Source organism: Arachis stenosperma, chromosome 9, assembly GCF_014773155.1.
Source record: "Arachis stenosperma cultivar V10309 chromosome 9, arast.V10309.gnm1.PFL2, whole genome shotgun sequence".
Classification (NCBI taxonomy): Eukaryota; Viridiplantae; Streptophyta; class Magnoliopsida; order Fabales; family Fabaceae; genus Arachis; species Arachis stenosperma.
The window spans coordinates 157,667,733-157,695,293 of record NC_080385.1 but is presented as its reverse complement, the minus strand read 5'-3'; the positions used below and the strand labels follow the sequence as shown (position 1 = coordinate 157,695,293).

The following is a 27,561-nucleotide window of genomic DNA, read 5'->3' as shown; positions in this document are numbered from 1 at the left end:
AGCGGCAATGGCGACATTGCTCGTTGTACTAATAGCTTGGATGTGAAGTCAAAACTATCTGCCAACTTAGACTCCGAAAAAGAAAGAACACTCTGTGTGTATATTTCAAATGAGAATTTGCATATGATGTCGAAGAAAATTTTTTTCATAATGTCCTAATATCCAACAATCTATATTGCTTGTTGGAAAATGGAAAAAGGCATGTCCTTAGGGTAGTTGTGGAGCTTGGTGTTGAGAATGTGGTGTACGTTGTCAGGGTTAAAAGTGATGCTGTTATGAAGGACATGAAAGTAGAAACTTTTGGTAGGTGAAGTGTAGAGGAGGTAGATGTACTAGTCACAGAAATTTAAAAATTGTGTGATCCATGACATATTGAGATAGGTGCAACACGTGTGGAAGTTATACCATGGCTTGATCTTGAAGAGAAGGAAAAGAAAGAAAAAAAAGACCGTGAATGTGAAGAAGAAGAATATATATGTTAGGTTATACAAGATATGATAAAAATTGGGGAAAAAATATCGTTTTCGAATAAAAAGGTCAGGGATCATTTTGTCCCTTGTTAGAGTTGTCAAAGATCATTTTATCTCATGTTAGAGTTGTCAAGAACTATTTTGTCTTCTGTTAGAATTCCCAAAGCCAAGGTCATTTTATCTCATGTTAAAGTTGTCGAGAACTATTGTCTTCTGTTAGAATTCCCGGAGCCAAGGACAGAATTAATTGTTAGGCACCAATCGAATAATTAACTTTAGTTGAAAACTAAAATATCTAGTCCGAAATTTTTTAAAGACCAAAACAGGTATATACCTTTTTTATTAGGAATTCTGCCCCTTTTCTTCCATTAGATTTAGCGCATAATTTTTACGAAGTAACATTTCCAAACAAGTTTCGATTATTAATAGTTTCAACTTTCAACAATATAATTCAGAAATTTACAATGCGTTCTACTAACTTATATTATTTGTTTTATCGAGGATTTCACTGATACTCGAGAAAGTTCAAAGAAACTAAATTACTAATACATTGTAACAAACTAACAATTCTTAGCTTAAATTAAGCAATGTCCGTTACTTCCATTTTTCCAATAATAATAATAATAAAACAAAGTAGTTAGCCCGTGATTAAAAATTAAAAATAACTAAATAATCAGGACATATTTCCAAGGATCTGTTAAACTGTCAAGGGTATCCAAGAAATTTATCCTATTTTAGATTATTTCTATACACTAATTATGTTCTTTTCTTGTAAAATATTTTATATAAATTATTATAGTGTCCCAATCCCTGTATCGACACAAAAGCCCCTCTATTTATTTTATACCTGCAAAGTTTACGTTCCGTATGAAACTTCCGAACCATTCGCTGACTGCCCAAACCCCACAAATATGCCTAAGCCGTACATTATCCACACTGCAAGATATAGTAACTAGGATAGGAGGCCAGGCATTTAGCATTTGATGAAAATGGAAGTTGGGTCAGCAGCGCAGGTCAACCTTAATAGTTAATACAGAAACACTAAAGTAGAACAAAAGCACCATAAATGAATGTTGAAAGTTAAAACACAGGCATCCAGAATGACCAAAAAAAGCAACCCAGGCAGCCAGAATTAAATATCACAAGAAACATCAAAGTAGCATATCCATTGGTACAAAATTTACTTTTGCCAGCATGAATTATTGATACAACAGACTGTAATCATGCTTATTATTATTCTTCCCTCCACTTCCACTACCAGATTCTCGACCTTCCATAACTCATGAAATGATATATCCATCAAAGTACTGAAGTGACTCTCCACCATTAATAATGAAACCTTTCATTATTTACCCGGATCTAATTCTTGTTTTTAACAGCTTAATGTCCTTAAACTTTTAAACCCACCAATACATTCTCGTTTCAATGTTGACTAACCTGACCTTTTACGCCTTGTGGAAGTAAATCACATAATAGGATCATTTCTATGGAATTTCATAGTCAGAAACAAGCCATCATAACAAAAGGATTATAGCAAACACCATATTCATAGCCCCCCTTGGCTCCAGAGTTAAGTTAATACACAAACTTTTTTATGCCTAAAATTATTTTCTAACATACAGCATAGCATACTCCACAGGCAAAGATGTTAGTGGGAAGTGACTCATTGGTCTGGAAGAGACAACAAAGTCACTTTATGAAAGGAACTAAGATGGCAGCCAAATTATTGGCCTCAAATAAACATGTATTTTTGTTTTTTAAGGATACACGACATTAGCTTAGTCCCTGCAAAATATTTGAGATGAAATAGGTTCTTGATAGATAACATGTAACATCACAATAATTATAGGACATGACATCACACTACCCCTTACAAAAACATCATTAAAAAACGAAGATTACAACACACCATATAGAAAAAGGAAATCCCTATTTCCAAATTATACTTAAATAATGAGACTGATCTGAAGTGAAGTTATTGTTGGGGGCTTAGGACAGCATAGAAGAGAAAGGCAAAAGGCAAGCCCAAAAACACCATACTAAGCAAGAACAAACAACACACCCACAGAAAAACTTTACAGAAAATGCTATTAAATACCACCAACATCCACCTTAACAAACCTAATTGCAAGCACGTGAAATATTAACTTCCAAAATGAGAATCAAGGATTGAGAGTATTCATCATACGGAACTGGAAACCAGAAGACCCATCAATCTCATCACTGCCGACATAGATCATAAAGGAATTGGACTTAAATATACTTACAAAATTGAAGGACCAAGACACAGCACCTAAAAAGACAAAGGAAATCAAACAATGAATATTTAGTGAAATTAGAAGAAAAATCAAACCCACACAAGAGTCCTGGATCAATTACTCACAGATATATGAATTTGCTTCAAGAACACAGCCAAACATCTCCAGTGAAAATTCCTCCAACAAAATGAGCAGCCATCATGGATAAGCCATCATGGATAAGATGCAAGACAATTTCATTAGGATATGCATTTAACAAAATCTCAGAAAAGAATACAAGGTAGTAGATTGAAAGAGATGATCGAGTAAAATTCAAGAACTAAAATTGTGTGTAGCTAATGGCTGAAACTTGGAAGATCAAAGAGGCGGAAAATAAAGGAAGTTATTCTGTCACTTAGGAGTCTTACAATCATTTGAAAGGGTATGGTATTTAGGCATTTGGTTTAATGGAACCTGCATCACTTTAATGGATGAAGATGCAACACTAACCACTCCCCTTCCCCTCATTAACATACCTATATTTTCAAAACGAAATAAAATCACATGTTTCAATGTGCTTATAGGCAACTAAAACCGTTGATGTTCCTCAGAACCAAAACAATCATTCATGCTATTCCATTGAAGCTGATAATAAATTATAATAGAAATAACAATCTATTCTAGAGAGGTGAAATTAATCTCCCAATAAACAAACCAAGGTACCTTCTCCTGGGTTCCCTTTAAGCATCTAGGCACGGGAGGGATGCCTCAGACCACTGATAGGCCTCCTGGATGAGAAATTAAATTAGAATCTCCAGAATCCAAAGAGGTTCTATGAAATTGTAAAGACATTTATACTGGCAATGATAACTAGAAACTACGGAGGATCAGAAGATATTACATGCAAATGATATAAATCATCCAGATTACAACAGTTATGCAAGGTTAGTAGAAGTAATATAAATGAGAAAAAAGAGTGTCCAAAGAAAGAAACAAGGCCAACTTCTGCAAAGGATCATAGAAGCACAAGTTTACTATCGCGAAAAATTGAATTCGCTGTAATAAAATTTTCTACGCAATTAATTGCAACAAACGTTTGAAGTACAAATACAACTATACTATGAAAAACTAACAGATTAAATTTCATAATGGCCACACAAGAAGGGGGGAACTGCCATTGGCTAGTTGTCTTACAATAGGAAACAGTACATTCCAGTGAAAGAACCGCCAGTATAGTGTACGCCTGACCAGATATCACTCTTTTCACTTCAAAAAGCCAATATTCGTGATGACACTCCTTGGTCAGTACGGAACAGATAAATAATGCCAAATGATTAGAACCCCAATGTGAATTAAATCAGATCACTATGTACAAATATCAGTGAACATCACTTCGGGGAGTCAAAAGCAGCACACTGTTCACTTGCCAGTGATAAACGGGTGGTTCAGTGCTTGTGATACCGTCAACCTCTTGTCTGGGTCCAAGATAAAAATTTTATCCATGAGATCCTTGAAGTTGGCTAACATCTTTGGATCCTCTCCAGGAGAGCCTGTGATGATTGTTCCAATATCTTTTGGTTTTATGTTGAGAATCATCCGCTTTATCGTCTAACAAATAATATTACCATCAATATTTAAGCTCTTAGGAAAACTTCGAATCATCGTAAAAAAAAAAAAAAAAAACAAGTTCAAAATACAATAAAAGTCTAACCTTTTTTGTCACAGGATCCTCTTCAGTAGCAAGAAAAGTCAGGTCCTGATCAAAATGTTGGTCAGTGAATGCTCCCTGCAAGGTCCGGAAAATACCTTAGATCTAATTAGAGAGTAGAGATAGGAGTGCCACTCACTCTCATAGTGGGGACCACAATTCGTCCTATGGTGATAAAATGAGTAAAAGAAAAATGAATAACTAATTTCTCAATTGCAAACAATGAAAACATTCACCACAGGATATCTATATATATAAGAACCCTGAATCAAACAGTAAAGAACAATTTTTACTCAGCGCTCAAATGGTTGCTAAACCCTAGTACTAAACCCAAAAAAAAATTTAACAGTAAATACCTTACGCAGCATCTTCTTTGGAAAAGGACCCTTTAATTCCATGTGAAGCCTAAGCATGTCATTGTTTGTAAGACCTGGAAAAAGAACTTTCCCTGTATAGAGCTCATACAAACAACAGCCTACTGACCAAATATCCAACGGATGATCATATTGCAAGCCAAGAACTGCAGGAGAAGAAATAAATAAATACAAATCCAAAAGCCCAAGAGTTGGCAACCATAGGATATTTCCCGAGATTAGTGATTAAGAATCTCATAAGTAAATGAATGGAACTTACTTATTTCAGGGGCCCGATAAAACCGACTGACAAGATATGGTGTGACTTCATTCTTACCAGCAAACATAGCATTACCAAAGTCGCAAAGCTTCAAGACATTTTTAGCCTCGTTCACCTTTTTTTGTACCATAAGAACACAAAAGGTTAGAAGACAACATATTACTTCTTGCAAACAAATACAACTAGCATCCGAAAAAGAAACATTTAAACAAAATTATTTTTGGCATACCAACATATTATCAGGCTTTATATCACAATGAAGAACACCACAGTTCCGAAGATGCTTCAGAGCAATAAATAGTTGCTTTGCATATGCTCTCACAGCTGTTAGCCTAAGGCCAATATTGCGACCAAACTTCTTTAATACTTCACGCAGATTCATATTAAGAGATTCAAAAACTAAACAAAGGTGATTCCTGTACTTAAAACTTGAAAGGAAACGAACACAATGACGCTTATCATCTGGATCTGCACCTACTAATTTCTTCAGTATGACCAACTCGTCCATACCAGCCTTGTACCTATACCATATTAGAGATGAGTAACAGTGAGTAAACACAACACTAACAGAAAGCAAAAGGTACAATTCAAATAACCAGTAGAAGAAGATAACGCACATGGTGTCATTATTACGAATGATTTTTATAGCAACTTCATCTGGCTCACCATTACCAGTCTTGAGATTCTTTGCCCGAACCACTGTTGAAAAAACACCCCTCCCATGTGCAGCAGTGACTTCGTATCGGCCATCAAGTATTTCACCAAAACGATAGCCTACACAGCAATATCACAACACTATGAACAGGAGAATAGGTGTATCTGGAGACATTTCATGCAATAACAGGCAACCGAATCCAGCAGAAATTTGGCTGCCGAAAAGATTTTCCACAACATTTTGACAGGTTTCACAACAGAACCAGCACACTTCATTTTGGTGGAAAAGCATCAAACTTGAAAGAACACATTTAACAATAATTCTTCCCAATAAAGGAAGTTGCATCACCATCTAATCATGTTTTTAAGCAAAACAAGGCACAAATTTTGGGTCAAGTACGTGAGCCTTAACACATCAATCAAAAGAGAACAACTGAAATAGATTGAAACAATAATCAATTACTTACTGTAATACCCCTCTGCGTCATCCCAATTGTCATGTAGGCCAACCCTTTCAATCAGTATACCATCCCCTTTTCCCTAAAAGAAAGGTGGAAAATCACTATATCAGTTATAGATGTAGAAGTATGATATATGGAAGAACAATGAACATCAAAGAATACCAAAATAAAAAATTATGTATTAGTTAGCAATTACAATCAGGATTCAGGAATAAATACAAAAGGTGGTTAAGTTATTATAGAGTGGTTACCCACAAGGGAAATTCACCTGTTCTTGCACTAAAAGCAACATAGATTGGGAGATATGTCATAGTGAGTACATGTGTGTGTGTGTGTGTGAAAAGACATGCGGGAACTAAAACAAAATCTTTAGAGTAGGCAGAGAACAGAGGCAGGTGAGAACTATTATTGCAAGAAAGATGAAAGATAAAAGGTTTATAGAACATTTTAAATAAGTGAATCACCCAGAATCAGAAACCATGTCATATATTTCTGAGGTTAGTAACACATGGAACAAGTCAACACAAAATTCCCTCCAATTAAACTTAGAATCGGTTATGCAAAACTTACTGATTTCCGAACTCCAGTTGGTGTCTCACCAAATATATCATCACAAAACATGTCGTCTGATCTTTCACTCTGTAAAGATCAGAAAAAATATTTCAAAACCCAATAAATAGAAGTATGAAAAAAAATTAAATTAATTAATATTAAAAAATTAAAAATGTAAACAATTTTAAAAACAAACCTTAGGAGTACCCTCACCCAGGCCACCAGCACCAGATATCTTCTTAGAAGCACCATTCAAATTTTCAGGAGTAGATTTCCCAACAGCAAATGATGTTTCTACATCATCAATACCATCATTCTTGCCATCATGTGCTTCAGGAACATCAGTAGGAATGTCCACGGATTCCTTGTCTAAAAATAGTGCATCATGAAATTACTACAGATAGTCCAAATAATGGTGACAGTGATGGAAAAACAAGAAGACATTACTTTGTAATTAATCCAATTTCCAAGCCTATCATTCCTCCTTTTTAACTTCAGAACTCACTCTCACGGTAAAGAAAACATAGTAATAATGGTTTGCAAGAAGTCTACATTATTACATAGAAATGAAATCAAGCATATGTCTAAACTGAGAACATTTGAATTTCAAGAGATGCAAAAAACAATGGTTCAGAAAAAGGGTAATGATAGGGGTTTATCAAAAAGAAAAATGAATGTTTCATGAACAACACATCAAACAACTCACAAAATACAGTAAACACGGATTAACAAATAGATAACAGGTAGCATAGGAAACTTAAATGCATATCCTTACCAAGTCCAGCTCAATTTAAGAAAAAGTGAAGGGCTTTAGAACCAATGACAACCCCTCATACTTTAAGAAGAGAAGATTACATGGCACTAATGAAGCCAAAATAGTGAAAATTAACATATTCATGGAAAAATTTTAGAGGTTATAACTATATTAGGAAGATAATTTTGTAAAGAACTACAACTTGTAGTAGTGGCCGAAAATCATTGTATGGTAAATAGCTGCTACTTTCTAATTTGTTATCATCCTATCACTTTGAAACACAAAGAAGGAAAAGAGGGGAGAAGAACAATACCTTTTCCTTCATTTTCAGCTGCCTGTTCTTCTTGCTGATGCTGCTTCTTGTATTTCTCCATTATTGCTTCCCTTCTCCGTCTACTTTCCTCCTTAATCCTATTCAGATCTTCCTCTTCTTGCTCTGGTAATTGCAGAGTATCCTCATCTAAGTAATCTTGTTCAACCTCACCTCTACAATCAACATAGACAAAATAATTAAAAATAAAAAAATAGATACTGTGCTATTCCAGAGAGAGTATTGTATGAATGGAAGAATAATATGATAGCAACAAAAAATTAGAGGTAGTGAAATACCTTTCTAGCTTGCTTTCATTCTCTTCCATGGCACTTCTTGCAGAATTATAAAATTTTACAGAATCAGAATTCCTGTTTCTCTCCCAATGATATTCAGTTTCTTCGTGTCTTGAATGTTTTCTATATCTGTCTCGAATGTCTTCACCATCCTCATGACGCAAATGCTTATCCTTATTATATGCGGTGTCTTTATCAGTGTGCCTATATCTATCATCTCGCCTCTCCCTCTCCTTAATGTGATCTCTTTCCCGATTCTTATCATCCCTTTCACTATCCCAATCTCTTCCTCTCTCACCACCCCTTGTATTATCCCTACTCCTGTCCCTTTCCTTTCCCCTTCTTCTATCCCTCTCAAAATCTGTTTCCCTGCTCCTGCCTCTCTCCTTTTCTCGTCTCCTATCCCTATCCTCCTCCCTTTCCCTACTTCTGTCTTTTATTGTGTCCCTTCTATCCCTCTCATAGCTCCTTTCACGTTCCTTTTCTGTTTTACGCACCCAATCAACCTCTCTATTCCTGCTTGCTTCGTCTCGTTTCTTTTCCCTGTATAAATCCCTATCCACATGACTGTCCCTACTGCGATCCTGGGACTCTCGACTACGATACCTGGAACTACGTCCCCTCCTATCATCTACCAACAAGTCTGCATTGCCATGACCATGCTCCCTTCCACGTGCTCTCATTCCTTCCTCATCATGCTCATAGTCAGTCTTATCTCTGCCACTATGATGAAGGGGCCCTTGATCCCTAGAGTGCCTTTTCTTGGAATGAGCATATTCATCTGCTATACTACGAGAACGAGATCTGTCCCTAGGATGACCACTTGATCTTGATCGACTTCTACATCTATCATGAGAAGGAGAACTTCTTAACATTCTATATTTTTCACCTTCACTATCAGATGATGAATTTGTATGGTAATTATGTTTCATTCCATTTGCCTGTATCTCTTTCTCTTCATAGTCACCTTTTAGTTTCTCATTTCCTCTCAATTGTCCAGGGCCCTCATTCTGCTTCTTATCTTCTTTGGATGATTTAGGGTTCAAATACCCATTACCCAAACCATCTTTAGAATCTCTAGCATTCTTTCCACCTTTAAGCTCAGGGCTCGACTGGTTAGGAGAATCATAGTCATCATGAAGTCCAGGGTGCTTGTCTGCAATATCCAATGCAGGACTAACATATTTACCATGACTTCTGTCCTCCTTTCCAGTTTTTGAATTTTTTGTGACAGGTCCCTGCCCATCACAAACAAGAAATTGAATGCAAATGTCTACTTAAAGCGATGCTAAAGAAATTGAACAATCCTTTTAACTTGGTCCATGGGCAAAAAATGAAGTATAATAATAATTATTTAAAAAAAAAACGTAACCAGCTCTTACAAATTAACTGTAAGCCACCAGTCTTCACTGAAACGCCTAGAGAGACTTCTTTTCCAATTCACTCATGTTCGTGTAGTGCAAGCAGGTTCTTACATATCTATGAAACACTGACAAGGTACTCTAACAAGCTCTCACGCCACGAATGAAAAAATTGATTATACAATCCAAAAAAGGAAACACAGTGCTCTGTTTGGTCGCCGAGGAGAACAGAGACGCCTAAAACACCTACTTATACTAAGATAAATCTCAGAAGGTTAAAGAAGATATGAACACATCCTGGTTTCGTCAATCAAAACAACACAATTACAATAGTAAGACGTCTTTTAAATCCAATCCTCTGGCCTCTGCTTTCTCGGCAACCAAACAGATTTCACCACAATATTAAAAGAAAATAAAGCCGAATTAAAAAAAATAAATAGATAAACGAAGAACAATTCGATTGTATCATACCGGAATTTTGTTATCGGATCGAGAATCTCGATTTCCTGACAGCTCAATTTCACCAGGCTCTGCATCAGATTCTGTCTGCTTTTTTCCAATCTCACCTTCTTCGAGAATCTCTCCCTCCTCGACGTCGTCGTCAGGGAGAGAGCTATACGGAGCAGAGTTAGAAACAGGAGCTGGAGAAGGAATCCTAGCAAGAGTTCCGCGATCGTATTCGGTGTCTTCATCGCGTTTCTTGGTGGAGTGGCGATGGCGGTGGCTATGGTGGCGGTGCTTGTGGCGCTTGGAGGATCTATCGGCGTCTTCGGGAGAGGAGGATCGGCGATGCTTGCGACGAGAGTCGTGGGAATCGGTTACCATGATTGGGATTAGGGTTAGGGTTAGGGTTTTGAGGTGTTATGGTTGAATATGAAGGAAGGTTGAACGGGAGAGAATAGATCGTACGGTTGCAGCACGCGCGGAGCAATGGTATTGGATCAGATTCAGAAGGCCAGCTACAATACATACAACAGAACCAAATTATTGAGGATCATATTCGCCGATCATCGCACGTGCCTCCTTCCTTCTTAAGCGTGCCCACACCCAATGATTCAATCAATTGCTAAATAAAATAATTTATTACTTGTTTGGCGTCATTATTCTGTTAAAAAAATATTTTTTTAGCATGTTTATTAAATTTTTAGTAGTAAAAGTAAAAATACTAGAAAAAAATATCTTTTTTGAGAAGTTATAATTTACATTTTTTTTAAAAGATCTTTTTTTTAAAAAAAAGATATTTTTTATGTAATAAATAAATAAAAAAATATTTTTATATTGTTATACCCAAATATAATTGATAGATAAAAAAATCTTTTTATATGAGATATCCAAACATAAAATTACTTTTACTTCTCCATAAAATCTTTTAAAAAAAATAACTCGAAAAAAGATCTTTTTTTAGAAGCTCACCCAAGCAAGCCCTTATTATTATTATTCCAAAAAATGGATACAATATGTTTTAGTTTATAATTTATTACTTTAAATTTTTCCTAATTTTTTTTCTAATTTCTAAACAAATAAAGTTATGGATATTTTTTATTCTTTTATATGTTTGAAATAAAAATACATGTTGTGTTATTACTCTTATTTAAAATTAAAAGGACTATTAGGCACATTATCAAAAAGTCACATCATTACATTTTAAATACTGCAATCCAAAACTGTAAAACAACTTTAAATTACTGTTTAAACTTTAAACGGTATTTGAGATTGATAATGTATTAGAATTAAATTCCATACACCTCAAAAATAATTGTTCATTATATAACTCATCAGTATCCAAAATTTGTGAACTCCATTTTTAACTCCTCCAAGTTTAATACGTGCATGCAGATGCAGTCAATCAATTTTGAGAATCATCATCATCGTGCAACAGTACTAAAATTTTTCGAAGGGCGCAGAAAAAGTAAAGGAACCTCACTACAATCTATAAATAGTGCTGGAGATTGATCTCTTTAGAGGAAGAGAATATATGCTTGCAGAAAATAGTTGGAATTTGAAAGAACCAACGATGATGGAGCTTTATTTTTGGATAAGATGAAAATTGTGCACTCTGAGAATAATGAGTGTATGTGGACCAACTGACACGTTTTCTAATAAAGTACTCAAAATTCTAAAACATATAATATTATTTCGCCTCCTTCATTTTCGAATCTGATTCTGTTTGTTGGGGTAAGAAAGCAAGCTAAGAGGAACATGAACTTGTTTATTTATTTATCAAGTCATTCTATCTTCTCAACTTGACGCTTAATTAAGGGGAAGCATCCCTTGATGCCCACGACTTGCAATGCCATTAGGTAAAGCAAAATCGTTTTCTCTTAGTTTTCTTTTATCTAATCATTATCATTTTCTAATATTGTAGTAAAAATCAGTCTTAAAATTAACATTAACACCTTGTACATGAAATTCAGTTCACCATTACAATTTGAGTTGAGCAGACCAAGGTATAATAAAATCGAATAAGGGCAATGAATGACATTGCTTGGCTATGCATTGTGTGGTCCGAATTTCCTGTTTAACACAAAACACAATGAATTCCTTTTAATGTCTCTTCAGAGAAAAAGCAAATTCAATAAAGAACACACTAAAAGCTTATTCTACTACTATACACTGTAAAATCAGTCTAGAGAATCTTATACACATGTGAATCTGGATCCTTTTTTCTCCTTTGTGACTTGTGAGTGGTGTACTTAACCATGGGAAGAGCGGAATATCCGTTTAATGATGGCAACTTTAGGGAGATTGTTCCTGTTAATGGGAGTAATTTGCTGTGCTTCTGTGATTACTTTACCAACAGTTGGTAACAACCTAAATGTGAGTGTCACCTTCTTCTGTAACACATCCACCTCCATGGACTCTGTCTCTGCTGAAACATCATAACATTTTGCATCACACTTGTGTTTCAAAATTCATCAAATAGAAGAATTCACTAATCTATATCCTTAAATAGTAGGGTCATGTTTTTTATGAGTAGGTAAGTATCTAATGAAACCAAACCCATAAAATTTAACAGCTGGATTGTAATACAATGTGAAATGAATATAAGTTAACTGTTTAAATTCCTGTTTTCACCATATTGAAGTGACAAGAAGAGTGACCACTTCTCTTATTCCTCTCATTGTCTTCTCTATCTAACCTCTTCTTGCAAATCAGAGAGAGGGAAAGTGTTTGTGTATATCATGGCCTTAGAAGAAAAAGTTCTTAGGGCCCTTCAAAACGAATCAACAATTTGACAATCACATGCAACATAGTAACATATAATTCTACACACATAGATGTCCATTGTGTAAGAGAGTAAGAGGAAAATAGCACTTACCATGCATTTTAGCAATGATGTCAGCAACCCTCTTCTGGCACTTTTCACATTGCATATCTGCTGAAAGAACAACTTCCTGGACCTGTTTTCTCAGATCAGAACAAAAAGATTAGACTCAAGAATATAGAAACTTGATGAAGTTCTATACTTGATACAGAAACTATGAGCAAGAAAGAGTGGTGGTAAATAGTGCATACTAATGGCCGGGACAAAGACTCCATAGAAGCCAAACTAGTCCCAGAAAGAGAGAATCGCTTTGACATTTTTCTACCAACTTTATGCAGCTCCTTTTTAGAACCATCTTCAAAAGCCATACCTGTGCTAATTAGGTGTGCTGCCATTAGCCCATTACCAAAAATGCCTTTTTATGTGTGTAGTTAATGAGTTTGATGGTTCAATTCCATCTTGGAAAGAGTGGAATGTGCAGGGAAAATGACCTATGAACAGCTTCCTCCAAGGTGATAGAGCAATTCCATCTCTTGGGATGCTTGGGGTGGATTCAGAAGTTGGTAGACACAAGAAAATGGAGAGAGATCATGATAAAACAGCAATAGTAAAGTGTGAAAGAAAGTTATTATGACCAAGTTAACTCAGATTGTTGATTGTTCACTCACTATGTAAAGGAGAAGGCCCCACATTTAATAGTGCTTTTGTTTACCAGAATTAATTATTCCTTTCATGGTTGCTTCCTAAACCAGACACCAGATTAATTGAATGAATCAATAATGCAAAGTGTACTTAAGTGGCGTGCTTAGTTGGCGCAGCTTCAAGAATGAAAAATAAAGCTTTGTTTGACTCTGGCTTGGCTTAAACCAATAGCATGAGTGAAGCTGAAGAATTAAAAGAGAGTGAAATCAAGACTCTGAAGAATTTGAGTATAGATATATTATTTAAGACAATCTAATTATTATTATCCATAGGATTAGTAGCATTGGATCCATTAGCGTAGGTCCTCCTGTACAACCAAAGTCAAGCAACGGGCTCCTGCATACGGCAGCAGGGGCAACGTTCCATTGAGGGCCACCATACTTTGACTTCCGAGTATTCTATTTCTAATTTTCTGTGTTACTCGTACGAGTAGAGATACAGTAGTCCAAAACAAGAAAGAAAACGCTACACGTATCTAGGAACATTGATTAAGCACAAGTGTTTATGTCGTGTTGGTGTATTTATCAAGTAGTCTAAGTTATTTGGATTGGCAAGTGGCAATATAGTCATTTTCGGGAACACATTATTGTCATCTGACTGGCCAAATTATGTACTAACTAGTAACTACTAGTACTAACAACCAGTCAAAACAAAAAAAGGTACTAACAAAGGTTGCAAAGGAATTCTAGTTTTAAGTTGATCAATTTTGTATGTCAGGTTTATTATGACCATAAAGGCTAAAGCATTATGCTTGTCCAAAACACATATAGGATAGGACACTATAATCAACCTCCCCTAATGAAATGAGCCTAGTTAATGTTGTAGTTTAGCTACTGTTTGTAAAGGTAATTAATCATTTTAAATATGATCTTACGTTAGCCTAATATCGCCGAAAGATATAGGGTCATTCGTGCATCAATGAAAAGCTCCTCTTTCACGCCCGCACTACATTATTAATCATTATTACTCTAGCACTTTCAATCCTTTCAGCTTAATCGAAGAAAAACAAGGTAAATCGGTAAATCATAATTTTCAAGTACTTCTCGTGATATTCTCCAGCGAGTACAAAATGGTATATATGTATTTCCATTATTCGATTAAATTACACGATACATTTAGAACATTTTCAGAGAATGAAAGAACCGTTACAAAAAAACTATCCTACGTCAAAGCTAAAGCGGTTACACCACTGCATCTAGAAATTATCTGCCAAACTTACTTGGCATCATAGCCACGATACCACAGTTCACTCGAACATCAAAAAGAAAATTATTCATCTAAGAGAGCTAAATATTCGAACTTAGGGAAAGGAAAAAAAATTAAAGAAAGAAAGAACCATGAGCCTAGACCTAGTAAAAGAAACAAAGACACATTACCTACACATAACTAAGTTGGTTAAGGAAGGGACAACCGAAGAGTTGAAAACAGAAGGATCCCCTCCATATGTGAAGTCGTCATGTTCAGCATTCACAAATCCTGGAATCACAAAACTGTCAGAAGCATCAGATTCCACAGAGTTTGGGGACTTTCTCCTATCTTTATCACTTCCCAAAGAGGTGCCATTACTACGTCTCCTCTTCCTAGATGACCACCGTAATTGAGATAGTATACCATCTTTCAAGAGGTCTGGAAACAACTCAGGCTTCTTACTTTTATCCCCTTCAGAATCCAAGCATGCATCAGCCTCCTTTGATTGTATGACATCTTCTGTGGATAATTCACTTGATTTGCAGGGACCTTGTTTTGCCTTTAAGGTTGACAATACAGAATCCACAAGGTCAGGCCTTCCCCTCATCTTCACCCACTCATTCCCTATCCATTCTTGAGACTGTCGTAGGTTATCAAGGTCAAACATTGACACCAACTTCTCCCCTGCAAAGGTCACAAACATAAATGTCAATTACACCACAGTCCACAGCACAAACAGGTGTCAAGTGTTAGCAGCAAATTTCAGAGAATAAAATAAGGGAAGAGCAAACAGTCATACCTGGGAAATAAACACGATATTTAGCTTCAGACACTATTTTAACAACAATGCCTTCCCACCAACCGTCATGCCACCAAACATCAACAATGGAACCAACATCAACCCCCGTGGATTTTTCAAATCTATGAGGTGGTGGGACGGGCCGAATCTTATTCCTTCCATACTTCCGTAGCCTCAGATCATCATGAGCTGAGATTTTGGAAGCCAAAACCCATTCCTAAAGCAAAAAGGAAAAAAAGCAATGTTAACATTTGGACAACTTCATAATCGATATAAAGAGAGGTTAAAGATGACGCTTATTAAGATACCTCAAGCTTCTTGGTTTCATCAACGGCATCCTGAATGTCTTGATATTGAACCTTCACTTTATTTTTATGCATCTTAACAATAGAGGCTCTGAACCAACAGCCTCTCATTCCACTGTCCTGTGAGAGAACCTCAACTTGGGAACCTACAACTAAATAGTCATCAGAAACATTCTTCAACGAAGTTTTCCCAGTTCCAATTTTGGTATTGGATTTAGAATTACTCAAATCTAGTTTAACAGCAGCCAAATCAGCCACTTCTTTGCTACCAACTTTTGTCAGGCGCCGCCTCTTCTTAGGTCTACTCTCAGCAGCTGGATCGGAGTTTCCTTGGCTATTGTCAGACAGACCAGAACTCCCATGAGACCTTGATTCAGAAGGCGCACACATGAATCTGATTATATCTTGTTTCCAGTAACCCTTAAGCTGGGATACATCGAAGGGTTTGACATCATCATTATCAAATTGTTTTCTGCATATGAATGGCTCCCAGCGAGTATATCTCGCAACACTCTGAAGCTTTTCGTAATGTTGTGGAGTAACGACAGAAGCCAATCCATCTATGCATTCAATACTTAGATCTTGAAGATAAAGAGAAAAGAAAACCTCTCTCTCACAAAAATCATGAGGCAAATCGATACCAACCTCATCAATTTTGTGAAACCATCGTACCACAACCATCCTGTTGCCTCTGGAATCCTCATACATGTCTTCCAAGTAGGCAACCAGACGTTTGCCTTCTTCTGCTAAAACATATACAAAATCATAAACCTGGAAAACATTTTGAAATCAGGCAAAACAAGCAGGTTGGAAAAGTCAAATATAGATAAGGTGTGGGAATGGAAGGAGATGCATAAAAAATAAAAAATTATATATATGACGATGACTTACAGATATCTTAAAACCGTTTCGCTTAAATGACTGATAGTGATTTCTTCTTTTCTTGCAAGTCCAAGGAGACCCTAACCATAAGAATTCTTTTGTACCATGTCCCAGCTTCCCCAATTGATTATCCTGGAAAACATACAGAAGAATTGAATAAAGAAATGGATCATATAAGAAACAAGGGCTTACATTCAAAGAAAAAAAATTTACCAAAATCCTATTGCTGCTTCATAAATCATAATCAGTACCTTCAAGGTTTCAGCATCAGCTGCACGAGCTGAATTCTCTGCGGAGGAATCTGAAAAGTTAAAATAAATTAAAAAAATAAAAATTAGCATAATATCCAAGACTTACACTCTATAAACGAAGAACCAGTGGTGTTAAACACGGATACCTGGGCTATCAGGGGAGAATCAAGCCACAGGCAAACAGAGTTATAACACCTATCACATATCAAATTATGAATATGCCAGGTATTTTTTAGAACTTGTAAGATCGAAAAAAGTAGATAAACAAATCCATGAATTTTAGCGGTGTGGCATAATATGTTGGAACACAAAAACCAAAATGGATGTAAGGAGGGAAAAAATGAAACAATCGAAGAATACAGTAAATCAGCGTGACAAAAACATGAAGCACACGAGAATTGGGGCGAAGATAAAACCCCAGGAAGACGAAAATTGGAAAGGCAAGGTATCCAAACCAATAAATTCAAATGAAAATTCGAAGTAGGGAAAAAGCTGAGTGTTGCCGAAACGGCGAAACCTCAATACTCGAGGATAATTTTCACAAAAACGAGCGAATTATCAACCCCGAATTCAAAACCGGTTGAAAAGGACCAGTGAATTATCATAAGGGCTCAAAATGACAAACAGAAAGATAAGAGAGTTTTAGGGCACGAACCAGAGAATAGGGAATCCAACCAATCAACGACTTCCTTGCGAGATTTGAGCTTGGAGAAAGACACAGAAGACCCCATGGAAGCAAGAAGCTTCTTCTGGGTGGGAAGCGCATAGTGATAAAACATGTGCCTCAAGCTCTTCTCTTTACCAACAAGTGCCAGATCTGAGCTCCCATCCCTTCTCCTCAGAACGTAATGCACCTCCCTCCTTCCCTTCTCCCTCGACACCCAAACTTCCTCCCACCTCACGTACCCACACGACGCCATACCTTGCCCTAATTATAACCTAATCGGAATCAATCAATCAACCCACAACGAACGCAACGAAAAAACGAGAATTGAATTGAATTGCACAATTCGGCTATGAGGCGGTTCTTCTGCTGGCTGGCTGGCTGCAATGGAATAAGAGATTGATTTCAGAAGGCGGATGATAGGTTTGAATCGCAATTTAAAGAGCGTTGTTTTCTGAAATGGTGATGTAATAATTATTTTCTATTTTCTATATTTGTTCTTTTCGATTTTGATTTTCTTTTTTGTTTTGACTCCTAAATTTTAATCTAAAAGAAATTAATTACTTATTATAAAAATAAAAAATTTATTTATTATATTCATTATTCTCACGTTAATTACTATATTACAAATTAATAATAGTATCAATAAAGCAATAAACTAAAGTAAATTGACATCCCGGCTCTAATCATTTTAAGGAAATTCTGTGGAAAGAGTGGGAATTAGGGTTTCGAGATGTGCTGATCTGAGGTGGAGCGAAGATCAACGGTGGAGATTCGTTAGGACAGGATGATGACTCAGGACAATAAGTGAGTGACACGGATTATATATAGAATGCCGAGAATACCCTTGGGGATGGATATGAATTGCGGGTGGACCATTGGCATCGGTCATCACACGTTGCAGATTCAAAGGAGACAAAGGAGATAAAAGGGGGTGTGCCCGGATCTGCCGGCGCAATGTAGTAAAGAGAAAAATATTGAATTGAATACTCCCTCTTTTTCATCTTTGCCAGCTGTTGACAGCAAATAAATTATTTTCTATTTTTTATTATAATTTAAAAAATTATTCATCCCTAAATCAATAACTACATATTTATATATTTTTAATGTAAATTATATTACAATGTTTATTTTATACAAAAACTAATTTACAATTGATTTTTAGTATATAATATGGTTGATATAAAAATTAAAATGTATTTTACTTGTATTATTATTTTCTGATTTCAATTTTAGTCATTTTTATTTTTACAAATTTGTATAAAAAAATAAATTTTCATTTTTTATTATTTTATTTTTTCATAAAATTATAAAATAAAAAATAAAAATAAAAAACACACTTAATTTTTTAATAAAAAAGTTTCTATGTTCTCAAAATCAAGCTAAACTATTTGTAAAAAAATTACATTTTAATATATATTTTTTATATTTTTTTAGTAATAAGAATAAAAATAAAAAATAGACGCAAAATATCAAATTTTATTACGATGTGTAAACAAATAAAAAAACATAAAATCATTTTGTATTTATTCACAAAACTAACATCATTGGTGTTTTTTTTGTCTTTATAGTTTTTTTCCCGTAATATGAGTCAATGGGATGACTAATCAGTTAGTCAACTTTATTGGGATATTTCGCTTTTAGTTTTTTTTTTATTTTTTATTTTTTTCAAAGGTAAGTTAACTTTTATTTCTTCAGAAAAGAAATAATATTGTCTAAAGAGGGACATACACATAGCAATTGGGAATTCCCACTCAGGGTAACATAGCAAAAACAAATGGCTATTGCGATGATGAACAAAACATTAGGGAACGTACTGAACTCTTAGTAACAACTCAACGGTACCGAGCTACTACCTCAGTTATCTCCTCCACCGTCATCTTCTTTCCTTCAAACACTTCTCTATTCCGAGCTTTCCAGAGTTCCCAGCAGATAATCACAATTCGAACAAGTGTCTCGGTGCCCTGGTTTTTGGTGATGACCCGCATCCACCACGTTGCGAAATCAGGAGACCCATTTCGAGCAACAGTCTCAGCAGGGAAGAGGGCGTTCCAGGTTGCTGCTGCAGGGCTACAGCGATGGAGGCAGTGGGTGATTGTTTCATCTTCCACTCTGCATCTTAGGCACAGGGGCGAGGTGTTTTCAAATCTGCGGTGGATGACATGCATCACAGGTAACCTTTCATGAATAGCCCTCCATAGAAATATCTGTAGCTTAGGTTGAATCTTTAATCCCCAAATCTGCTTCCAAATTACCTGATTTTGCAATAAAGGGGAAAGCTGTGCTGTTGGAACATGATAGAAATTGTAGGCGATTGTATACCCAGTAGCGACATCATATTGCTTTCTTTTGTTCTAGATCCACTGTAGCTTGTCAACACCATCAGCATTCACCGAAATAGAGAGGATACGAGTTGCTGTCTCCGGAGGAAACATTTCTTCTATCTGCTCTTTCTTCCATTGCCGATCCACTGTAAGTAAATCCTTGACCCAGAAGACTTCTGTACCTATGTTGTTGCTGAAACTAGGAATAAATGGGTATGGGGGAGGTAACCAAGGGTCTGTCCATATACGAACATTAGAACCCAAACCTATGCTCCAGCTAATACCTTTTTTCACAACTTTTCTTCCTTCTAAAAGACTTTGCCAACCCCAAGAAGGATGTGATCCTTTATCGGCTGAGAGTGTGTTTGCATAGCGAAAATATTTTCCTTTTAGCATTCTGGACAGTAGAGAATTTGGATTGATGGTAACCCTCCAAAATTGCTTTCCGAGCAGTGCTAAATTATGTACTCTTAGGTCTTTAAAACCCAGTTCTCCTTCTTTCTTAGGCCTCGACATCATATCCCAGTTAACCCAAGCCATCTTGCGCTCTGAACCCTTTTGACCCCACCAGAATTGCATCAAGATCCGATGGATCTCCTCCAATAATGAATCTGGTAATCGAAAGCAAGAAAGAGTATACACCGGAATCGCTTCACCAACTGCTTTAATGAGTACATGCCTTCCACCTGTTGATAGGAGATTTCTTTTCCACGCTTGAACTCGCTTCTGAACTTTATCTTTAATGGCTCCAAAAGTCGCTCTCTTCGAACGTTGGACCACTGATGGCAGTCCCAGGTATTTATCATGGGCACCCACATGTCTAATATTAAGAGAACTTGCCAATTCTTTACGCGTATTAGTAGAAGTGTTATGACTGAAGAAAATAGCAGATTTATCGAGATTAACTTTCTGACCACTGGTTATTTCATAGTCATGGAGAAGAGTCAAAATGTTAGAACATGTCTCCTCTGAAGCTTTACAGAAAAGGATAGAATCGTCAGCAAACAATAGATGATTAAGACTTTGGCTCCTCCTGTGAATCTGAATCCCCTGAATAGTCCTGTTTTGCTCTGCCTTGTGTAGCAGATAGGAAAAACCTTCTGCACAAAGAAGAAAAAGATACGGTGACAAGGGATCTCCTTGACGAATACCCCTTGTTGGCCTAAAGAAGCCAAATGGTTGACCTTCCACCAGAACATAGTAAGAAACAGTGGTAACTAACTCTTGAATCCAAGAAATCCACCTAGCGACAAATCCTATCTTTTCCATGATAAACCATAAAAATTTCCATTCTATCCTATCATAAGCTTTACTCATATCCAATTTGAGCGCCATTTCACATTCCAATCCTGTCTTCTTAGTTTTCAGATAGTGCATACATTCATGAGCAATGAGAATATTATCGGAAATAAGCCTCCCCTTCAAAAAAGCACTCTGATTTGAGCTCACTATTTTATTCATGAAGTTTTGAAGTCTATGAACCATAATTTTTGAGAGAATCTTGTAGAAAACTGAAGATAGGCTAATAGGTCTAACCTGTGTCATTTCTCTAGCATCTGGTATCTTGGGAACCAAGCATATTTGAGTATGATTGAATCCTTTAAGCATCCGTCCACCACTAAAGAAACTACCCACTGCTTTGAACACATCTCCACCGATAATATCCCAGTAGCATTGGAAAAATTTTGCTGTAAAACCATCATCTCCAAGAGCACTTTGAGCACAAACAGAGAAGGTAGCTCTCTTTGTTTCCCCAATAGTAACTGGCCTTACCAATCTTCGGTTCATGGAAGCTGTAACCGAAGGTGTGAACTCATCAAACAAGTAACTCGGTTCTTCAGGATCCGAAGATGAAAAAATATCTTTAAAATAAAGTTCAGCTGCCTTGGCTATGCCCTCAGGGTCCGAAGCCATATCACCATTACTGGAGGTCAATCCCCAGATTTTGTTTTTCCGATTTCTGCCTTGACACTTTTGGTGAAAATACCTCGTATTTTTATCCCCTTCTTTCAACCATTTACACCTGGATTTCTCCCTCCAATAGCTCTCCTCCTTATTAAGTTCAACCTCCAATTTTGTTTCTAATTCACTCAGCTCTATACCCTCATGAATGCCGTCCTCCCGAAGCTGATCTAGTTTGGCCGAAATTTTCGCAATTTCTTTTCTTGAATTGTTTCTAGCTTGCTACTGCCATAAGACTAATCGGTGGCGACATATCTTCAGTTTCTGAGCTAAAGAAAACATAGGAGAGCCATGAATTTCTGTTTTTCAAGCTTCAGTAATAATCTGTCGAACTTCCTCCATTTCGCACCATCGAGCTTGGAATTTGAATCTTCTCTTAGTGAACCAGGTTGGGGGATCAGATTCCAGCAATAATGGAGCATGGTCAGAGCCATTTTCGGTCAACCTTCTTACCACTGCCGAAGTATAAGCACTTATCCACCCTTGTCCTGTCAAGAAGCGGTCAATTCTCTCCCTGATTAGATGCTCTCCACGCCTCCTATTGGACCAGGTAAACGGCTGACCCATCATCCCAAGATCCATCAATCTATTATTATTAATGAAACCATTGAAGTTATCCATGGAACCCGACGTGCGAAGATTGCCCCCTTCCTTCTCATGTTGATTACGTATCGCGTTGAAATCACCCATAATAACGAGGTTATCCTCAAATTGTGAAAGTTGGCCTGATAGTTCCTCATATTGTCGGACACGAATTTGTTCGTTAGCGCTGAGATACACCCCGACTAGCCCCCAAACCAGATTCTTACACTCATCCTTTACTGTAGCAACAATAGAGTAAGAAGTTGTTGAGAGTATTCTCACCTCCATATTATCCTTCCATGCAAATGCAACGCCCCCTGCTAATCCACATGGATCTACAATGGTGAAACTTGTATATCCACAAGATCTGATTTTCCGTTCGACATTTCAAGACACGTTTTTAATTTCACAGAGAAAAACCAACTCGGGGGAGTGGGATTGGCACATCCCTTTGAGATTGTGGATTGTCAGGGGTCTCCCCGAACCCCGACAATTCCACATGAGGATTCTCATGGCAATGTGGGTGCCATTGGTCGGCTGGCACCCTCCACCATCTCCAAGTTAAGCGTCTTCTGGTTTCCGGTTTCCTCCCTATCCCCACTCATTTCAACATCGTCCTCTGCCCTTCTTTTGCTACCAGCAACCTGCTGTAAGCCTCCATCCCCGATTCTGGCCATTTGCTTAAGTTTCTTAAACTTTCTTGCACAGTCTATACGTGTAGCACTATCAGGAAGATTTTCAGCACTTGCTTCATCTGTGATGGTCATTAAAGTTCTATCTGACTCACTTGACAGCCCCTTGTTGCCTTTCAACAAATCTGAACTTTCACTCTGCAGCCAATTACCTCCTTTATTGTTCTCCCACTTCTTCGTATCTATCATAGTATTTTTATTCAAAGACCTTGGCTTATCCTTAGCTTTTAACTTTAGTCCCATCATCCCTTCAATGAGGCAGTCTGGTACTGGTTTCTTACGACGTTGCATCCGAGAGTTGGCATCATCTTGCTTCCCTGCTTGTTGGTGACTCTCCTTTATTTCCACCTTTGTCCCTATTTGGTCAGCCCTTACCCAATCTCCAATTTTATCTTCCTTCAGCCGGTTATCCTTCATATCCTCCATAGCTCCTATACAATTTCTGAATTCGTGTCCAATTGTAGCACAATAAGAGCATACTGTCCCCATCCGCTCATACCGAACAACTATTGTAATTGGGTTTTTATCAGGGCCTGCCACCCTAAGGGAATCTTTTATTGAACTGTTCCCCTCTATCTCCACCCTTGCCTTGATAATTCTAGACTCCCTTCCTTTCATATCAAATAAACCCACCTCCATTACCTTACCAATTCCAGCACCTAACTTACGTGCAACCTCCAAAGTTTTGAATGACTATGGCACTCCCCATAACTGTGTCCATATAGGCAGAGTTTTGATTAATTGATCTTCCATACGCACTCCTTCTTTCCATTGTTGGACATACAAAGCATACTCCTTGAATAACCATGGTGCACCCTGTTCAATCCTTATCACATCCCATTCCCTGTCAAAGAAGAATTGAAAATTATTTCCTCCAATGTCGGTGACCCTAAGTCCCTCCAGACGTCCCCAAATTGCTTTCAATGCCCCTTCCATTGTTCCTACTGAAAACTGTTTATCCGCGAACAGCTTTCCGATCAAGCTATTTATCCAAGAGCTAACACCGCCCCTTATGTCCTCCTCTTCCAATTGGATCAGGTTACCAGTCTCCTCATCACCTCCTTGTTTCCTTGTGTCAGCCATTCGCTTATAAAAGTAATGAATAATCTCACGTAATCGATTGCCTTATGTGCTTGTTGTGAATTGATCAATGAAAAGACTTTGACTTTGACGGCACTGAAATTCTGTTTAGAATAAACCCTAACAGAACATGTTAACCATAGCAGGGCATGTACACCTTGACGGCACTGAAATTCTTGTTGTCACTTTTTGTTTAATTTAAATACAAGAAAATAGTTGTATTAGAAAGACTTATAAAACAAACTAGGTATATACCTTCTCCGGATCAACCATTAAAGAAAAAACTAATTTTGTCAAATAATCGCTTATTTTTTTCTATTAGTGTTTTTATTGAAAATAAAATTGTCTAATATAATTACAAATGGGTGGTTGTTGCATGTTTTTTTTATTGAAATAAATATAAAAAAAATTATTATTTTTTTAAATATGCATATATCAAAACTTTTTTTAAATATGCAATACCAAATTATGAGAAGCACCCATGAATTGAAAATAACTTCTATTTCAATGCTGGTCACGAAATAGTGACAGAAATCCATCTTGGGTATGGCGCCTATAAAATAGACTTCTCCAATGTGGCGAACGTGAATTCAGCCATCACAGAGGTGATACCCACCAAATAGAGACAGAGAAAAAATTCAAGGGGTCAGATGCGAATTGGATCCAATCCATTGGTACCAAACACGAAATGCAGCAATTAGGTTGTAATAATCTGGAAGTATTGGCCTTCCATTACCATTTTCATATAATGATTCATCTGTTAAAAATATTGACCATCTACCACCATTTACTGCATATATTCCTTTCAATTATTTTTTTAATCATTTTATCATTATATTTTTATTATTAAATTTGTATGTAACATTATGTGGTATGAAATGTCAGTTCTAATTTTATTTTGAGTAATACCTCAAATATATACCCAAAAATTTAGCGATCCTAACAAATTCGTCCCCAAAAAAATTAACTAGGTCCCAGGTCCCTAAGATCACTAAATATATGCCATATAAGCAGGGACGGACATAGGGGGAGAGTGGAGGCATCCCCCAACTTTTTTTAAAAAAAGATTAATAACAATAAGTTATTAAGTATAATTTAATTTTTTAAAAATTATTTAGTATTTAGTTTAATATAAATAAAAGTCTAATGTAACTTAAATATCAATGATTTCTAATATCTAAAAAGTAAGTAACAATATTAAAAAAATCTGAAAATATATTATTACTAATATTTTAAATTAAATAAAATATTTTAAATCTCATAAAGTAGATTTTTTTTCCTGTGAGCATCCTTCTTGATTTATTTGGTATTAATTCTCTATGTTTCAACTACTACAACTGAGAGATCTTTTTCAGCTATGAATGTTATGAAGAATAACTCAGAAACAAAATGAAAGATGAATTTCTTGCTAATTGTCTTTTAATTATATTAAAAAAAATTGTTGAAAATTTTGACACAAATTCCATTATCGATGAATTTTATGATACGAAAAATCGACCACTTCGTTAATAAAAAATACATACATATTTTTTGTATTTTAAAATATATTCTCTATCGGTATATATTTGTAATATATTTTACATTATATAATTTTTTGCATAAATTTTTAATATTATATATGTTATTGCCCCCCCCCCATAACAATATTTCTAGATCCGTCCCTGCATATAGGTCCCAAAGCCAGATTGAACCGGTTAACACGACACTCTCTCTCCTACGTGGAGGTTGTAGGTGTGTGACGTGTCAAGTAAAGCAACACATGTCGCGTTCAGGACAGATTAGTCCTTAGACACGTGGCTAAAACGACGTCGTTTTGGGACAACGCCAAACGACGCCGTTTTGAGGGACAGATTTGTCCCTACCTTTGTTCCCTGGTTCTCGAAACTTCGACGTTCTAAAGTCAAATAGGTCCCCTAAAATTTTTGTTATAAGTCAAAAAGGTTCTTATAGTATATATGTCAAATTGGTCCCCTCGAATTAAGCAACTAGAATCAAATCATGATGAAATTATCCAAAGTATGTCAAAATATGCAATCAGAAGCACATAAAATGACATATCTCAAGTATAATTAGAGTTAAACAATTAGAATTCGTCAGTATCCTCATTTGGCATCTTGTTCTTTTGCATAACTTTGATCTCTTTATCTTCATTAATTTGGTGAATATCAGATTCCAAGTTAGTAGAAGTGGGATCATACTAATACATTGCCTTGTGGTCATGGTAACCCAAGTTCAAGAAAAATTTCTATAGGTAAAAGAAACAGATCAAGTCAATATCTATTGCGAGAAATTTTTTTACTTTTCCATTAATGTGCACAAGTACCCCTTTGTTGTCTCTAACAAAATATTTACCATGGTAAAATACAGATACTATGTCTTTACTCATCTAAATACTAAAAGATAAAACTCTATCACAAGTTAACTAAGCAACCAACACAATACAACATCATAATAGAATAACAAAATTCAAATATCTACATTATTTTTATTATTATCAAATATCTATCCGTAACCACTTCACAACTCTCACTTAAGCTACACTTACAATAAACTGTTTTAATCTACCCTGAACGTACATCACATGCACATTCATCATACTTTACTCTTTACTGCCAATTTAATACGGCAAAAACTAACCTAACTTATCTCAAACAATGGCAATATGCATGACACACCACCACCAAGCAGTCCCTATACACACTGTCAAAGCACCATTACGAACTTGGATAAACGTTAATGGGATGAAGAACATGCAGGATTAGGTCGTAAAATTTAGGTGAGGATTTGGGATACTTGTAATTTTACAAAGAGAAAGAGAGAGGATACGTTTTTTTATACAAGGTACCTACTTAAATTTAGGGACCTTTTTTACTTATAACAAAAATTTTAGGGACTTATTTGACTTTGGAATGTCAAAGTTTCGAGAATCAGGAAATAAAGGTGGGGACGAATTTGTCCCCTCAAAACGGCGTCGTTTGGCGTTGTCCCAAAATGACGTCGTTTTACCACGTGTCCAAGGACTAATCTGTCCTGAGCACGACACATGTTGCTTTACCTGACACGTCACACCTATAACCTCCACGTAGGAGAGAGAGAGAGTGTTGTTTTAACCGGTTCAACCTCTCTTGGGGACTTATATGGCATATATCTAGTAATCTTGGGGACTTGGGACCTAGTTAATTTTTCTAGGGGACAAATCTGTCAGACCGCCAAATCTTTGGGAACCTATTTGGGGTATTACTCTTTTATTTTTTTCACATGTGATTTTATTTTTATATAGTTTGCTATTATTTTTATAGTTAGTTATAACAAGTTCTTAACCCCAATAAAGAAAGAGAGAGTTATATTAGGAGTAAAAAAAACAGCAACAAAATATACATTGACACACATTTCACATTTATTTTTTATTTTCACCTACCATATCATACA

The 27,561-nt window shown here is 36.2% G+C and overlaps 4 protein-coding genes across 13 annotated transcripts; all 4 read right to left on the bottom strand.

Annotated features, from left to right (window-relative positions):
* Positions 1-1,115: 1,115 nt before the first annotated feature.
* Positions 1,116-10,381, bottom strand: LOC130947777 (uncharacterized). 6 transcript variants are annotated; one of them, XR_009072801.1, is made up of 15 exons: positions 9,908-10,381; positions 8,079-9,313; positions 7,783-7,955; positions 6,912-7,084; positions 6,734-6,802; positions 6,170-6,242; positions 5,666-5,822; positions 5,278-5,569; positions 5,049-5,163; positions 4,772-4,935; positions 4,419-4,493; positions 3,902-4,315; positions 2,854-3,495; positions 2,738-2,763; positions 1,116-1,422 (listed from the first exon to the last, which is right to left on the bottom strand). XR_009072801.1 is itself a non-coding variant. In XM_057876487.1 (12 exons), the coding sequence occupies exons 1-12, from the start codon at positions 10,259-10,261 to the stop codon at positions 4,127-4,129; spliced, it is 3,069 nt and encodes a 1,022-aa protein (XP_057732470.1). In that variant the 5' UTR covers positions 10,262-10,381; the 3' UTR covers positions 3,685-4,126. The 6 variants fall into 6 exon arrangements, 1 of the variants encoding a protein (XP_057732470.1); XR_009072800.1 differs by lacking the exon at positions 1,116-1,422 and adding an exon at positions 2,384-2,662; XR_009072799.1 differs by lacking the exon at positions 1,116-1,422 and having other exon boundaries at positions 2,384-2,763; positions 2,854-3,243; positions 3,431-3,495.
* Positions 10,382-11,806: 1,425 nt separating this feature from the next.
* LOC130951375 (uncharacterized) lies at positions 11,807-13,403 on the bottom strand. Of its 4 annotated transcripts, none has more exons than XR_009073950.1 (4): positions 12,953-13,399; positions 12,756-12,837; positions 12,079-12,305; positions 11,807-11,950 (listed from the first exon to the last, which is right to left on the bottom strand). XR_009073950.1 is itself a non-coding variant. In XM_057880026.1 (3 exons), the coding sequence occupies exons 1-3, from the start codon at positions 13,094-13,096 to the stop codon at positions 12,130-12,132; spliced, it is 399 nt and encodes a 132-aa protein (XP_057736009.1). In that variant the 5' UTR covers positions 13,097-13,403; the 3' UTR covers positions 11,807-12,129. The 4 variants fall into 4 exon arrangements, 2 of the variants coding, with proteins under 2 accessions (XP_057736009.1, XP_057736008.1); XR_009073949.1 differs by having other exon boundaries at positions 12,049-12,305; positions 12,953-13,398; XM_057880026.1 differs by having other exon boundaries at positions 11,807-12,302; positions 12,953-13,403.
* A 1,063-nt stretch (positions 13,404-14,466) lies between these two features.
* LOC130948333 (uncharacterized) lies at positions 14,467-17,930 on the bottom strand. 2 transcript variants are annotated; one of them, XM_057877055.1, is made up of 6 exons: positions 17,484-17,930; positions 16,829-16,878; positions 16,587-16,709; positions 15,699-16,466; positions 15,391-15,607; positions 14,467-15,275 (listed from the first exon to the last, which is right to left on the bottom strand). In XM_057877055.1, exons 1-6 carry the CDS (start codon positions 17,746-17,748, stop codon positions 14,776-14,778), a joined length of 1,923 nt encoding a protein of 640 aa, XP_057733038.1. In that variant the 5' UTR covers positions 17,749-17,930; the 3' UTR covers positions 14,467-14,775. The 2 variants fall into 2 exon arrangements, with proteins under 2 accessions (XP_057733038.1, XP_057733039.1); XM_057877056.1 differs by having other exon boundaries at positions 16,829-17,023; positions 17,484-17,715.
* A 5,815-nt stretch (positions 17,931-23,745) lies between these two features.
* LOC130950262 (uncharacterized) lies at positions 23,746-24,135 on the bottom strand. The gene has a single exon (XM_057878780.1). It carries the CDS (start codon positions 24,133-24,135, stop codon positions 23,746-23,748), a length of 390 nt encoding a protein of 129 aa, XP_057734763.1.
* Positions 24,136-27,561: the final 3,426 nt, after the last annotated feature.

What these genes read in the sequence shown, in the direction of transcription:
- LOC130951375 (XM_057880025.1), bottom strand. Translation starts at nt 13,096, where the DNA reads ATGGCAGCACACCTAATTAGCACAGGTATGGCTTTTGAAGATGGTTCT. An exon ending in AGTCTTTGTCCCGGCCATTA is followed by an intron (nt 12,838 to 12,952) that starts GTATGCACTATT and finishes CTGAGAAAACAG; the next exon opens with GTCCAGGAAGTTGTTCTTTC. An exon ending in CATCATTGCTAAAATGCATG is followed by an intron (nt 12,306 to 12,755) that starts GTAAGTGCTATT and finishes ATGATGTTTCAG; the next exon opens with CAGAGACAGAGTCCATGGAG.
- LOC130948333 (XM_057877055.1), bottom strand. Translation starts at nt 17,748, where the DNA reads ATGGCGTCGTGTGGGTACGTGAGGTGGGAGGAAGTTTGGGTGTCGAGG. An exon ending in CTGATGCTGAAACCTTGAAG is followed by an intron (nt 16,710 to 16,828) that starts GTACTGATTATG and finishes TATGTTTTCCAG; the next exon opens with GATAATCAATTGGGGAAGCT. An exon ending in ATGAAACCAAGAAGCTTGAG is followed by an intron (nt 15,608 to 15,698) that starts GTATCTTAATAA and finishes TTTTTGCTTTAG; the next exon opens with GAATGGGTTTTGGCTTCCAA.
- LOC130950262 (XM_057878780.1), bottom strand. Translation starts at nt 24,135, where the DNA reads ATGGCTGACACAAGGAAACAAGGAGGTGATGAGGAGACTGGTAACCTG.
- LOC130947777 (XM_057876487.1), bottom strand. Translation starts at nt 10,261, where the DNA reads ATGGTAACCGATTCCCACGACTCTCGTCGCAAGCATCGCCGATCCTCC. An exon ending in TGGGTGAGGGTACTCCTAAG is followed by an intron (nt 6,803 to 6,911) that starts GTTTGTTTTTAA and finishes TGATCTTTACAG; the next exon opens with AGTGAAAGATCAGACGACAT. An exon ending in TTATCGGGCCCCTGAAATAA is followed by an intron (nt 4,936 to 5,048) that starts GTAAGTTCCATT and finishes CTTCTCCTGCAG; the next exon opens with TTCTTGGCTTGCAATATGAT.